General features: G+C 42.0%; 1 protein-coding gene and 1 long non-coding RNA gene across 3 annotated transcripts in view; both read right to left on the bottom strand.

Moving 5' to 3' along the window:
• Positions 1-610: 610 nt before the first annotated feature.
• KDM5C (lysine demethylase 5C) overlaps positions 611-15630 on the bottom strand; it is a 53429-nt gene continuing 38409 nt past the window's right edge. The window contains exon 27 of one of the 2 annotated variants that reach the window (XM_032267048.1): positions 611-952. In XM_032267048.1, coding sequence (XP_032122939.1) covers positions 734-952 — 219 coding nt within the window. In that variant the 3' untranslated portion in view covers positions 611-733. The other variant, XM_032267050.1, reaches the window with a different exon arrangement.
• LOC116542230 lies at positions 1715-9539 on the bottom strand. Its single transcript, XR_004265126.1, has 2 exons — positions 9492-9539; positions 1715-2307 (listed from the first exon to the last, which is right to left on the bottom strand). It is a non-coding gene; the product is annotated as an uncharacterized LOC116542230 (long non-coding RNA).

Here is a 15630-nt window from a genome sequence, read left to right on the forward strand (position 1 = left end):
GGAAATATGTGGAATAATAGAATCTTTCATACTCTGCTGGTTGGAGTAAAACTGCTTCAGAAAAGTTTGACACTAGCTAGAAAAGTTAAAGATGTGTATACCTTTTGTCCCAATAAGTCATACACCCTACAAAAATGTATGCTTATGGTCAGGCACAGTGGCTCACGCCTGTAATCCCAGCACAGCACTTTGGGAGGCCACGAAGGGTGGATCATCTGAGGTCAGAAGTTTGAGATCAGTCTGGTCAACTTGGTGAAACCCCATCTCTACTAAAAATACAAAAATTAGCTGGGCGTGGTGGTTCACACCTGTAGTCCCAGCTACTCAGGAGGCTGAGGGAGGAGATTGGCTTGAACCTGGGAGGCAGAGGTTGCAGTGAGCCTATAAATAAAATAAATAAACGTATGCTTATGTATACTAGGAAATATGTACAAAAATGTTCTTGCAGCATTGTTTATACAGCCCCAAATCAGAATGCTCCAGATGCCTTTCAAAATTAGAGTTGATATATTATTGTAGATTCATACAATGAAATACTGTTGCCGAACACCAGGGGTTTGGCCTAGGTCTGGTTACTTGATGCACAGAAAGCCAATCACTGAGATTAGTATTGCCAGGGAAGAACGGCTTTAATGCCAGCGTCAGCCAGGAGATGGGAGACCAGTCTCAAATTCATCTCTCCAACTTACTAAATTAGCAGTTTATATAGTAGGGAAGGAATGTAAAACAAGAATTAGGGAAGGGTAAGGAAGAGAAGCTGGTCAACAGGCAGCACGTGGTTGGATGAGGGATCTGTTGTCTCACCATAACCATATGCAGGAAAACAGAAATTCAGGAGGTATAAAGAAGAGGAGTTGGTCAACAGGCGGCAGGTGTGTCTCGTTGTCTGGATGTGGTGATATGGGAAGTTTTGGTTCTTCAATTCTTTCTGGGAGGCCTGATGGTTGGTTTCCTGAGAAATGAACTCAGATAAAAACAAATGTAAGTTTCTCAAGTTTCAGTTCAGGGGGAAAACTGGGTTGATTTCAATACTATACAGGCAAGAAGATAAAGCACAGCTATATGTTAAAGTATGGATAAACCTTAAAAGTATAATGTTAAATGAAAGAAACCAAACACAAAAGAATACATGCTGTATGACTCTATGATGTTAATAAAAACAGGAAAATCTAAACTAAACAAATAGGAAGTCATGCTTAGGTGGTAAAATGTTAAAGAAAAGTAAGGAAGTGGTGACCGTAAAAGTCAATGTTTGAATCCTGAATCAAACAATCTAACTATTAAAAGATCTATTTTGGCCGGGTATGGTGGCTAACACCTGTCATCCCAGCACTTTGGGAGGCCGAGATGGAAGGATCACTTGAGGCTGGAAGTTGGAGAGCAGACTGCAACAAAGCAAAACAATTCAAATTAGGGGCACTTCATTTCTTAAGTCACCCACCTGGGCCTCTTCCAAGTTGTACTTTCCTTCTTTTCTTTCCTTTCCTTACTGTTCTAAGGCTTTTAAATAAACTTTCACAACTGCTCTGAAAAAAATTTTTTTAAAAATTAGCCCTGTGTGGTGGTGTACGCCTGTAGTCCCAGCTACTCGGGAGGCTGACGCTGGAGGAAGACTGAAGCCCAGAAGTTTGAGATTACAGTGAGTTATGATTGTGCTGCACTCCAGCCTGAGTGATGAAACAAGACCCTGCATCTAAAAAAAATGTTTTTTTAATTTGTCCATAATTTTTCAAAGTATGTTTTTAGTTAATTTTGGAACACCTGAACCTAGTGACATTCATTTGACTATGATGACAGTAAGGAATGATTGTGAATTTTGTTAGGTTACTAATGGTTTTGTAATTACATAAGGAAATGTCTTCTTTTTTAGGTGCATGCTTAAGTTCTTAGGGATGAAGTGACATAATATCTGGGGTTTGCTTTAAAACAGTCCAGGAAAGAGAGGGAGGGGGGGAAGAGGGAGGGATACAGAGAGAAAGGTGGTTATAGGAAACAAATGTGACAAAACGTGGTTGAAGCTTGATGATGAATACATGGGAATTTTAGCATACTGTACTTTTGTTTACATTCAGACATTTTCATAATAAAAAGTTTTTAAAAGATAAAAATATGTCAGGTACTCATTATTTCTGAGCTGGGGAGAGGGAGTTGTGATAAGAACAGGACATGCAGGGAAGCTTTTCGCTTTGGTAATTTTCTTTTTCTTGACCTAGGTAGTTGCTTGTTAAGATATGTTTACACAGGCTGAGTGCACTGCCTCATGACTGTAATCTTCAACACTTTGGGAGACTGAGGCAGGACGATTATCTGAGGACAGGAGTTTGAGACACCTTCGGCAACAGTGTGAGACCTTATCTCTTTAAAAAATCGATTTGGCTGGGCGCGGTGGCTCACACTTGTGATCCCAGCACTTTGGGGGGCTGAGGCAGGTGGATCACATGAGGTCAGGAGTTCGATACCAGCCTGCCCAACATTGTGAAACCCCGTCTCTATTAAAAAAAAAAAAAAAAAAAAAAAAAAAAAAAAAAAGCCCAGGCGCAGTGATGGGCACTTGTGGTCCCAGCTACTAGGGAAGCTAAGGCAGGAGAATCGCTTCAACCTGGGAGGTGGAGGTTGCAGTGAGCTGAGATTGCACCACTGCACTGCACTCTAGCCTGGACAACAGAAGAAGACTCTTTCTCAAAAAAAAAAAAAAAAAAAATGTTTACACGTAACCTTTCCTGTATGTGTCATGTTTCACAATTTTAAAAGGCAAATAAAACAGGAAACAATGTATGAATGCCCTCTAAATGTAACAGGAATGATCTTTCGGGTAAGTAAAGTCCCTGCATCTGTGAAACTTCTATGCAAAGACACTAAGAAACAACAGATTCTTGTTTGGAGTACTAATCAGTTATATCATTTGGTTTCAACGGACTCAACTATGTTTAATAATTGTTAAATGTTTGAGAAGGAAACAGGTCTACTTGTACACGTCTTTCCGGTCTGTTCTAATGTACTCTTTGATTTGGCTTGGATCAAAATATTTTAAGAAAAAAACTTATTTTTCAGAGTCTCACTCTGTCACTAAGGCTGGAGTGCAGTGGTGTGATCACTGCTCACTGTAGCCTCAACCTCCTGTTCTCAAGCAATCATCCTACTTCAACCTCCAGAGCAGCTGGGACTATAGGTGCATGGTACTATGCCCAGCTAATAATTTTATTTTTTGTTGAGACAGGGTCTCACTATGTTGCCCAGGCTGGTCTTGAACTCCTGGGCTCAAGCGATCCTCCTGCCTTGGCCTCCCAAAGTGTTGGGATTATAAGTCTAAGCCACCATGACTGGCCAGAAAAAAAACTTTATTCCTGCTATTTCAGTGCATTTTTTAAATGCCTGGGATGTGTTCAATATGTTCTGTATTTTAGAACCTCTGCAACTCAATGTTTCCTGCTTTCAAAGCAAAGCATGGAGAACATTTGCCTGTATTGGACCTGAGGGTATATGTGTATATACGGGTGTTTTAAAGTATACACATGACTGGCCTTTTCACTCTTTGTCTCTAGGTGATGCTGCGTTTGAGAAGCTATACCTTGTTTTAGTCTAATAATAGGTAGTATCTTTTGACCATTTATGAACAACAAAAATACATATTGCTGGCATAATTAAGGAAAAACTTTGTAAAGGCAAGATCATGGTTTTAAGCTTCTAGTTCAAGGCATGGTCAGACACTGGGGAGCTTATTTCACTGCCCTCAAAAAAGAAATCTCCTTTACACCCTTCAAAAAATTAACTCAAAGTGGATCATACACCTAAATGTAAAATGCAAAACTATAAAACCCCTAGAAGATAACATAGGAGAACATGTAAGTAAGTGCCCTTGGGTATGGCAATGACTTTTTAGGTACAACACCAAAGGCATGATACATGAAAGAAATGATTGATAAGCTGGACTTCATTCAGATTAAAAACTTCTGCTCTGCAAAAGACACTGTTGGCCAGGCATGATGGCTCACGCCTGTAATCCCAGCACTTTGAAAGGCTGAGGTGAGTGGATTGCCTGAGGTTAGGAGTTCGAGACCAGCCTAGCCAACATGGTAAAACTCTGTCTCTACCAAAAATACAAAATTCAGCCAAATGTGGTGGCAGGCAACTGTAGTCCCAGCTACTCAGGAGGCTGTGGCAGGAGAATCGCTTGAATCTGGGAGGTGGAGGTTGCAGTGAGCCAAGATGGTGCCATTGCACTCTAGCCTGGGTGATAAGAGCAAAACTCCATCTCCAAAAAAAAAAAAAAAAATACAAAAATAGAAAAATTAGCTGGGCGTGGTGGCGGGTGCCTAATCTCAGCTACTCCGGAGGCTGAGGCAGGAGAGTCGCTTGAACCTGGGAGGCGGAGGTTGCAGTGAGCCAAGATCATGCCATTGCACTTCAGCCTGGATGACAGAGAATCCCTCTCAAAAAAAAAAAAAAAAAAAAAGGGACCGTAGAGGAAGATGGCCGACTAGGAACAGCTCAGGATTGCAGCTCCCAGTGAAAGTGCAGAGGGTGAGGGGACGCCTCATTTCCAGACAGATTTTTATTGCCCACAGACCAGGAGATTCCCAGGCGGAGGAGCCCCATGGGTTGCCAGCGCAGCTGTTTCGGCTGGCACGCAGCTGTTTCAGCCAACGCGGCCGCTTTGCCCACGCCCTGGCGCGGCGGTTCTCCGTACAAAAGACACTGGTCCGAGTGCCCTCTTAGCTGGCGATTGGAGCTCTGAGACGGCAGAGTCGCCCATTCATCTGAAATAGCGAGCCAGCCCAGGAGATTCCTAGGCAAAAAAACTGCCAGGAATCTCAGCGCCGCTGTTTCAGCTGGCTCAGTGAGTCGCGGCACAGGAGATCCCGGTGCCTTTTCAACAGGCGACTGGAACACTGGGAGACAGTCGACCGTTCAACAACAACAAAAAAAGACTCTGAGTCAGGGAGCCAGGTGATCAGGCTCAGCTGGTCCCACCGCCCCCACCCCACAAAAAACAAAAACAGTAATTGAAAACGCTCTGGGCTGAGTTTCACAGCAAGCACAGCTGAACCCGGGATGGTCCGGCTCTGAGGGGGAGGGGCGTCCGCCATTACTGAGACACTCCACCACTACGGATGGAGGCAGTCTGACCATCGCTGAGGCAGCCCGCCATTGCTGAGGCAACCCACCGTCACCGAGGCAACCTGCCACTACAGGGAGAGTCCGCCATAACAGAGGCGAGCCACCATTGCCAAGGCAGTTCTAACTACACCCATATAAACAGGACTGCAGGGAAGATCACACGGCAGCTGGGTGGAGCCCACAGCAGCTCAGCAAAGCCTCTGCAGGCAGACAGTGACTAGGCTGCCTCCTAGCTGGGCAGGGCAGCCCTGAAAGAAAAAAAAAGGCAGCAGCACAACGGAAACTCATAAATAAAGCCCTAACTCCCTGGGACAGAGCACCTGGAGGGAAAAAAAAAAAGTGAGTTTATGAGTTCTGCTGCAGCAGACCTAAACATACCTGCCCAGCAACTCTGAATGAACAATGGAGCTCACAGCTCAGGACTTGAGCTCCAATAAAGGATAGACTGTCTCCTCAAGCAGCTCCCTGACCCCCGTATATCCAAGGACTCACCTCATAAAGGAGAGAACAGACTGACATTTGGCGGGCATCCTTCTGGGACAAAGCAGAAGAGGAAACTGGTAGGAACCCTTACTGTTCTGCAGCTGCTGCAGGTGATCCTCCAGCAAGCAGGGCCTGGAGTGGACCTCAGCAGTCCTACAGCAGAGGGGCCAGACTGTTAGAAGGAAAGCTAAGAAAAAGAAGTAACTTCAGCATCCACAAACTGGAAGTTCACTCAGAGACCCAATCTGAAAGTCAGTAATTACAAAGACAACAGGTGGATAAACCCACAAAGACGGGAAGAAACCAGCGCAAAAAGGATGAAAATACCCGAAACCAGAACACCTCTCCTCCTAAAAGGGAGGTGTTCTCCTCCTCACCAGCAAGGGAACAAGGCTGGATGGAGAAGGAGTGTGATGAAATGACAGAATCAGACTTCAGAAGGTGGGTAATAAGAAACTACAGTGAGCTAAAAGAACATGTTCTAACCCAATGCAAAGAAACTAAGAACTTTGAAAAAAGATTCGATGAAATGCTAACGAGAATGGACAACATAGAGAGGAATATAAGTGAATTGATGGAGCTGAAAAACACAACATGAGAACTTCACAAAGCATGCACAGGCTTCAACAGCCGAATTGACCAAGCAGAAGAAAGGATATCATAGGTCGAAGATCAACTCAATGAAATAAAACGAGAAGGCAAGAATAGAGAAAAAAGGGTAAAAAGGAATGAACAAAGTCTCCAAGAAATGTGGGACTATGTGAAAAGACCTAATCCACGTTTGATAGGCGTACCTGAATGCAACGAAGAGAATGAGTCCAAGCTGGAAAATACTCTTCAGGATATTATCCAGGAAAACTTCCCCAACCTAGCAAGGCAGGAAAATATTCAAGTCCAGGAAATACAGAGACCAACACAAAGATATTCCTCAAGAAGAGCAACCCTAAGGCACATAATCGTCAGATTCACCAGGATTGAAATGAAGGAGAAAATACTAAGGGCAGCCAGAGAGAAAGGTCGGGTTACCCACAAAGGGAAGCCCATCAGACTCACAGCAGATCTCTCAGCAGAAACCCTACAAGCCAGAAGAGAGTGGGGGCCAATATTCAACATCCTTAAAGAAAAGAACTTTCAACCCAGAATCTCCTATCCAGCCAAACTAAGCTTCATAAGTGAAGGAAAAATAAAATCCTTTGCGAACAAACAAGTAATCAGAGATTTCATCACCACCAGACCTGCTTTACAAGAGCTCCTGAAAGCGGCTCTACACATAAAAAGGAACAACCAGTACCAGCCACTCCAAAAACATACCAAATGGTAAAGAGCATCAACACAATCAAGAATCTGCATCAACTAACGAACAAAACAGCCAGCTAGCATCAAAATGGCAGCATCAAATTCACACATAACAATATTCACCCTAAATGTAAATGGACTAAATGCCCCAATCAAAAGACAAAGAAGGGCAAATTGGATAAAAAGCCAAAACCCATCGGTGTGCTGTATCCAGGAAACCCATCTCACACGCAAGGATACACAAAGGCTCAAAATAAAGGGATGGAGGAAGATTTACCAAGCAAATGGAGAGCAAAAAAAAAGCAGGAGTTGCAATTCTCATCTCTGATAAAATAGACTTTAAAGCAACAAAGATCAAAAGAGACAAAGAAGGACATTACATAATGGTAAAAGGATCAATGCAACAAGAAGAGCTAACGATCCTAAATATATACGCACCCAATACAGGAGCACCCAGATACATAAGGCACGTTCTTAATGACTTACAAAGAGACTTAGACTCCCACACAATAATAGTGGGAGACTTTAACACCCCATTGTCAATATTAGACAGATCAACCAGACAGAAAATTAACAAGGATACCCAGGACCTGAACTCAGACCTGGAACAAGCAAACCTAATAGACATTTACAGAACTCTCCACCCCAAATCCACAGAATATATATTCTCTCAGCACCACATCACACCTACTCTAAAATTGACCACATAATTGGAAATAAATCACTCCTCAGCAAATGCAAAAGAACGGAAATCATAACAAATAGTATCTCAGACCACAGTGCAATCAAGTAAGAAGTCAGAATGCAGAAACTAACTCAGAACCGCACAGCTTCATGGAAACTTAACAACTGGCTCTTGAATGTTGACAGGATAAACAATGAAATGAAGGCAGAAATAAAGATGTTCTTCGAAACCAATGAGAATGAAGACACAACATACCAGAATCTCTGCGACACATTTAAAGCAGTCTCTAAAGGAAAATATATAGCAATAAATGCCCACATGAGAAGCAAGGAGAGATCTAAAATTGAAATCCTAGCATCAAAATTGAAAGAGCTAGAGGAGCAAGATCAAAAAAACTCAAAACCTAGCAAAAGACAAGAAATAACTAAGATCAGAGCAGAACTGAAGGAGATAGAGACACAAAAAACCCTTCAAAAAATCAATAAATCCAGGAGCTGGTTTTTCATGTCCTTTGTAGGGACATGGATGAACCTGGAAACCATCATTCTCAGCAAACGGACACAAGAGCAGAAAATCAAACACTGCATGTTCTCACTCATAGGTGGGTGTTGAACAATGAGAACACATGGACACAGGGAGGGGAGCACTACACACTGGGGTCTGTTGGGGGGAAATGGGGGAGGGACGGGGGGGTGGGGAGGTGGAGAGAGATAGCATGGGGAGAAATGCCAGATATAGGTGAAGGGGAGGAAGGCAGCAAACCACACTGCCATGTTTGTACCTATGCAACAATCTTGCATGTTCTTCACATGTACCCCAAAATCTAAAATGCAATTTATAAAAAAATAGCTAATGCATGTGGGTTTAATACCTAGGTGATGGGTTGACAGGTGCAGCCAACCACCATGGCATACATTTACCTATATAACAAACTTGCACATCCTGCACATGTATCCTGGAAATTAAATTTAATTAAATATAATTAATTTAATTTTGATTAAATATTTTAAAGGATAAAAAAAAAAGTCACTGTCAAGAGAATGAGAAAAGAAACTACAGACCGGTATAAAATATTTGCAGAAGACATATCTGATAAAGTATTTTTATCTAAGACACATAAATAACTCTTAAAACTCAACAATAAGAAAATGAACATCCCAATTTAAAAACAGGCAAAAGACACCTAGCATGGTGGCACATGCATGTAGTCCCAGCTACTTGAGAGGCTGAGGCAGGAGGATCACTTGACTGAGGAGTTTGAAATGAGCCTGGGCAACATAGCAAGACCCCACCTCATAAAAAAGAAAAAGGGCAAAAGACCTAAACAGACACCTTACCAAAGAAGATATACAGATGGCAAATAAGTATGTGAAAAGATGCACCACATCAAATGTCATTAAGGTTTGCAAATTACAATGAGATACCACCACATACCTATTAGAATGGCCAAAATCCAGGACACCGACAATACCAAATGCCAATGAGGATGTGGAGCAACGGGAACTCTCATTCATTGCTGGTGGGAATGCAAAATGGTTCAGCCACTTTGGAAGACAGTTTGGCAGGTTCTTACAAAACAAAACATACTCTTATCTTACCATTCAGCAATCACACTCTTTGGTATTTGCCCAAGTGATTTGAAAACTTATGTCTACATAAAAACATGCAATAGATATTTATGCCCAAACTTGGAAACCAAGATGCCCTTCAGTAAGTAAATGGATAAACTGTGGTACATTCAGACAATGGAACGTTATTCAGCAATAAATGTAAGTGAGCTATCAAGCCACCAAGAGACATGGAAGAAACTTAAATGCATACTAATAAGTGAAAGAAGGCAATCTGAGCCAGGTGTGGTGGCTCAAGCCTGTAATCCCAGCACTTTGGGAGGCTGAGGTGGGTGGATCACTGGAGGTCAGGAGTTTGAGACCAGCCTGGTTAACATAGTGAAAACCCCATCTCTACTAAAAACACACACACACACACACACGTATATATACACACATATATATGTGTGTGTGTATACATGCATACTTATATATACATATACATCTTCCAGGCACAGGACTGATGTAGCCTGAAATGAGACATAAAACCAAATCCTGGAGGTTGCTGAACTACAACGCAGGTTGAATTCACAGGCTCTCCAGGTCTCACAGGCAAAAACATGGCCACTGATTAGGGAAAAATGGGACCTTGAGAATAGAAATAGGAACATCAGGATTGATTTGGATTGATCTGAGCACCCTAAACCCCAACCCTCACTGAGTCTCCCTTGGCAGCAGAAGCAGCCCTTCTTCCCCAGTCTCTGGGGCTGGTCCTGCCTGACTTGAGAACCCTCTCACTGGCTAATCTTTTCAAGATCCACCCATATTATCTTTTGCTGCCTCCAGATCCATTACTGAATTCAGATTACTGCGTGTCCTAGGAAGTAAAGTCAAACCTATGAGAAGAAAGCACACACACAAATAAGAAGATATAGTTAATTTATATTGGCAGAAATCTCAATATGGGTGACAGAGTGAGACCATGTCTACAAAAAAAGAAAAAGAAAAGAAACTTCCATAATATGTGTGAGAATTGATTCTATGGATAATAGATTAGGGAAAAAGAAGTGTAACTTTAGATTGGGCCAAACTTTTTTATTGTGGTAAACTATATATAGCATAAAAATTTCTGAAAGGGCATGGTGGCTCATGCCTGTAATCCCGGCACTTTGGGAGGCTGAGGCAGATGGATCACCAGAGGTCAGGAGTTCGAGACCAGCCTGGCCAACATGGTGAAAGCCCATGTCTACTAAAAATACAAAAATTAGCCAGGCATGGTAGCAGGCGCCTGTAATCCCAGCTACTCGTGAGGCTGAGGCAGGAGAATCACTTGGACCCAGGAGGCGGAGGTTGCAGCGAGCGATATAGCTACACTGCACTTCAGCCTGGACGACAGAGCGAGACTCTGTCTTAAAAAATTCCATTTTAACCATTTTTAAGTGTACAATTATATGGCATTAATTACATTCACAATGTTGGGTAACCATCACTACTACAGTATCTAGTTCCAAAACTTTTTCATCACCCCAAACAGAAACTCTATACCCAATAAGCAATCATTTCCCTATTACCCCCAGCCTCTGATAGTCTCTAACCTACTTTCTGTCTTTATGAATTTGCCTAGTCTAGATAACTTCATTTAAGTGGAATCATACAATATTTGTCCTTTTGTGTCTGGGTTATTTCACTTAGAATATTTTCTTTGAGACAGGGTCTCACTCTGTCACCCAGGCTGGGGTGCAGTGAGCAATCATGGCTCACTGCAGCCTCAACCCCCCTGAGCTCAGGTGATCCTCCCACTTCCTGAGTAGCTGGGACTACAGGTGTGAGCCACCACACTCTGCTAGAATAATATTTTCAAGGTTCATCTATGTTGTAGCATGTGTCCAATCTTTATTCCTTTTATGGCTGAATAATATTCCAGTATTTGTATATACCGCATTTTGTTTATACAGTTATCTGTTGATGGACATTTGGGTTGTTTTTATCTTTTGGCTATTGTGAATAATGATGCAAAGAACGCTGGTTTGGAAATATCTGTTTTGACTCCTTGTTTTCAGTTCTTTTGGGTATATTCTTAGGAGTGGAATTGCTGGGTCATACGATAATTCTCTGTACCAGGACTCCAATTTCTCCCCATCCTTTCCAATACTTATTATTTTGATTATTATTATTATAGTCATTCTAGTGGGTGTGAAGTGGTAACTGATTTGCATTTCCTTAATAACTAATGATGTTGAGCATCTTTTCATGTGCTTTTTGGGCATTTTTAAATTGCATTTTAGCTTTTGGGGTCCATGTGAAGAACATGCAAGATTGTTGCATAGGTACACATATAGCAGTGTGATTTGCTGCCTTCCTCCCCATCACCTATATCTGGCATTTCTCCCCATGCTATCTCTCCCCAACTTTTTGGGCATTTTTGTATCTTCTTGGGAGAAATATCTATTCAAGTCCTTTGCCCATTTTTTTTCTTATTAATCACAAAGACATGATCCTTTGCTCATTTTTTGTTTGTTTTTGAGACAGAGTCTTGCTCTGTTGCCCAGGCTGGAGTGCAGTGGCATGATCTCAGCTCACTGCAGCCGCCACCTCCCAGGTCAAGTGATTTTCCTGCCTCAGTCTCCCGAGTAGCTGGGATCACAGGCATATGCCACCACACCCAGCTAATTTTTGTATTTTTAGTAGAGCTGGGTTTCACCATGTTGCCCAGGCTGGTCTTGGAACTTCTGACCTCAGGTGATCCACCCACCTTGGCCTCCCAAAGTGCTGGGATTATAGGCTTGAGCCACCGCACCTGGCCTCCTTTGCCCATTTTTAAATTGAATTGAATTTTTGTTGTTGAGTTGTAGGAGTTGTTTGTATATTCTGGATAGTAAATCCTTACCAGATATATAATTGCAAATATGTTCTCTTATTCTGTAGGCTGTCTTTACACTTTCTCGATGTCCTTTGATGCACAAAATTTTTAATTTTGATGAAGTCCAATTTGTCCTTTTTTTTCTGTTGTTGCTCATGCTTGTAGTGTCACAACTGAGACTGTTGCCAAATCCAAGGTCATGAACATTAACTCCTGTTTTCCTCTAGGTTATGGTTTTAGCACTTAAATTTAGGTTATTAATCCATTTTGAGTTAATGGTATATGGTGTGAAGTAGGGGTCCAGCTTCATACTTTTGCATGTGTAAATCCAGCTGTCCCAGCACCATCTGTTGGAGAGACTAATCTCTCCCCCATTGAATGGACTTAGCACTCTTGTATCAATTGGTGGCTGGGCACAGTGGCTCACACCTGTAATCCCAACACTGGGAGACCAAAATGGGAGGATTGCTTGAGCTCAGGAGTTTGAGACCAGCCTGGGCAACACAGTGAGACCTTGTCTCAAAAAAAAAAAAAAAAATTACCTGTGTGTGGTGGCATTAAGCCCACCTACTTGGGATGCTGAAGTAGGAGGATCACTTGAGCCCAGGAGTTTGAGGTTGCAGTGAGCCTCAAACTGCATTGAGCCAAGATCATGCCACTGCACTCCAGCCTGGGCAACAGAGCAAGACTGTGTCTTGGAAAAAAAAAAAAAAATTGGCTGTTTGACTTTGTTCTTTTTTTTCTAAGATTGTTTTGGTTATTAATGGCTCCTTATAATTCCATATGAATGAGGATCACCTTTTTCATTTCTGCAAAAAGGCCCTTGGAATTTTCATAAAGACTGTGTTGAATATGTAGATCACTTTGGCTAGTATTAACATCTTATCAGTATTAAGTTTTTCAATCTATGAACATGATATGCCTTTCCATCTCTTTAGATCTTTAATTTCTTTCACCAATGTTTCATGGTTTTCAATGTACAAGTCTTTCTCCTCAATTAAATTTATTCCTTCATATTTTATTCTTTTAGATGCTGTTGTAAATTGAATTGCTTTCTTAACTTCATTTTGGATTGTTCATTGCTAGTATATAAACGCACAACTGCTTTTTATGTGTTGATCTTGCACCTTGCAACTTTGCTGAATTTGCTTATTAGCTCTATGCCTTTTCGTTTTTTTTTTTTTTTTTAAGAGACAGGGTCTCATTCTGTCACTTAGGCTGGAATGCAGTAGCACCATCATAGCTCACTGCAGCCTCAAACTCCTGGACTCAAGGGAGTCTCCCACCTCAGCCTCCTATGTAATTGGGAGTACAGGCACACATCACCATGCCCAGCTAATTTTTTAAATTTTTTTGTAGAGATGGGATTTTGCTATGTTGCCTAAGCTGGTCTCAAACTCCTGACTTCATGCAGTCCTCCTACCTCAGCCTCACAAAGTGCTGGGATTGTAAGTGCTGGCTACCACACCCAGCCTGAAATGCCTTTTCTGCATCAATGGAGATGATCATGTTTTTTTTTTACTTCATTCTATTAATGTGATGTTACTACCTTGATCGATTTTCATATGTTGTACCATTCTTGCATTCCTAAGATAAATCCCACTTGGCCAAAGTGTATCCTACTTTTAATATGCTATTGGGTTTAGTTTGCTAGTATTTTGCTGGGGATGTTGCATCTATATTCATAAAGGATATTGGTCTGTAATTTTCTTTGCTTGTGATGTCTTTTCATCTGGTTTGGGTAGAGCCAAACTTTTCAGTATGGGTGCATTCATCAGCAATCCTGGTTGTACTTGGTTAGCTGAAGCAGCTAGGAGTATTTCTAAGAGTTGTTCTATTGATTGACCAAAACCTGGACTCAATAGTAGCTTGTATTAAATGAGGTTAAGGTGCCAGAAATTCCATGGTACAGTGTAGGCAGGGGAATCCATCTTTTAGGGCAATAATTATGTTGAAATCAATTAATCATGTGTAACACATTCAACTAACCCCTTGACTATGTGTACATTGACATTCCTTTTCACAGGACTTTGAGAAAAACACTGTGGTAAAGACTAGCTAAGTGGTCATTAAATTTGTTTCCTCTTCCTTCTAGGGACAATTTCAGATTACATTTTGTCAGTGTTCCTTACAATTGGGTATGCCCATTGTCTGAGTTCTAGCTAATGGAATATGAGAAGTGACATGTGCTACATCCGACTCATAGAAACCTCCCACATGGTCTTTTCCTCTTCTGGCTATCTAGGATGGAGATGACAATAAATACAATGATGATCATGTTTTGAAGATAGCAGACCTTATGGAGAGAAAGTGCCTAGGCCTCTGAATCATCACTTAGAAGAGAGAAGCCCGGGCCGGGCGCGGTGGCTCACGCCTGTAATCCCAGCACTTTGGGAGGCCGAAGCAGGTGGATCACGAGGTCAAGAGATCGAGACCATACTGGTCAACAAGGCGAAACCCCGTCTCTACTAAAACTACAAAAAATTAGCTGGGCATAGTGGTGCGTGCCTGTAATCCCAGCTACTCAGGAGGCTGAGGCAGGAGAATTGCCTGAACCCAGGAGGCGGAGGTTGCGGTGAGCCGAGATCGCGCCATTGCACTCCAGCCTGGGTAACAAGAGCGAAACTCCGTCTAAAAAAAAAAAAAAAAAAATGAGGGAAGCCCAATTATTAACACCTGCTTTGTAATACTACAGAAGCAAGAAGTAAACTTGTCTTAAATCTCAGAAAATTTTCTGTCCCAGGAGCTAGCTTTACCTTAACTAGTCCATGAATGAAATTATAAAGCATTGCAATGATTTATTTCTGTAGATGAGGGTCATGGTGAGAAATCATGAATGGGCTCCCTGATTTCAATTGAGGTGATGTTCATCTCCAGAGAGAAATTGGGTCTGGTTCTTATAATGGACAGCAGAGCCATAGCAATAATCAGGGTTGAGCTGTGAAGGTTTGTAACAGTGGATAATTAAGCATAGTTTCCCTAGGACCAAAATAGATGGACAGCCTAACAAAGTCCTAGTTGTTATATAACCCCAATAATTTTCTACTCTGGAAAACGGAGGCCTGATCTTATCCTTAAAAATGTGGCATTCCAGCCTCTTCCCCAGCTCATAGACCAGAGTCCCTTGAATGAAGGGGAGGGTCCATTCAAAGAAGGACCTTGCTACACTTCACACATGTGTATGGTGAAATCTCCCTCCTTGCTTTCCTCACAGAGACCTGCAGCCACAGTCATTGTACACTGGGGACAGGGAAATATTCAGGCCTTTTGAAATACACTGGATGTTGGTTCAGAATTAATGTTAATCTCTGGTGAACCAGATTGCCACTGTGGCCCATCAGTCAGACTGGGATGGGGTTATACATGAAGTTTTGATCTGAGTCTTTCTTACACTGGGCCCAGGAGAAATCCTGTGGTGATTTCTCCTGTTCTGGATATACTATTGGAATCTACACAGTATAGATGGCATAAAGGGGAGGAGTACTACAGCTGAAGAGCAAGTTAAAGACTCAAGAAATGGGGGATACAATTGGAGGTAGAAATATTGTGATAACAAAAGTTCCAGAAGCAGAGAAAGATAAAAACGGAAAAGTGGATCTACATTGTGAATGAATGCCTGAGCACAGGACTCCAAGTGACCT

Source organism: Sapajus apella, unplaced genomic scaffold, assembly GCF_009761245.1.
Source record: "Sapajus apella isolate SASKATOON/1434 unplaced genomic scaffold, GSC_monkey_1.0 scaffold164, whole genome shotgun sequence".
In the NCBI taxonomy this organism is placed as follows: domain Eukaryota; kingdom Metazoa; phylum Chordata; class Mammalia; order Primates; family Cebidae; genus Sapajus; species Sapajus apella.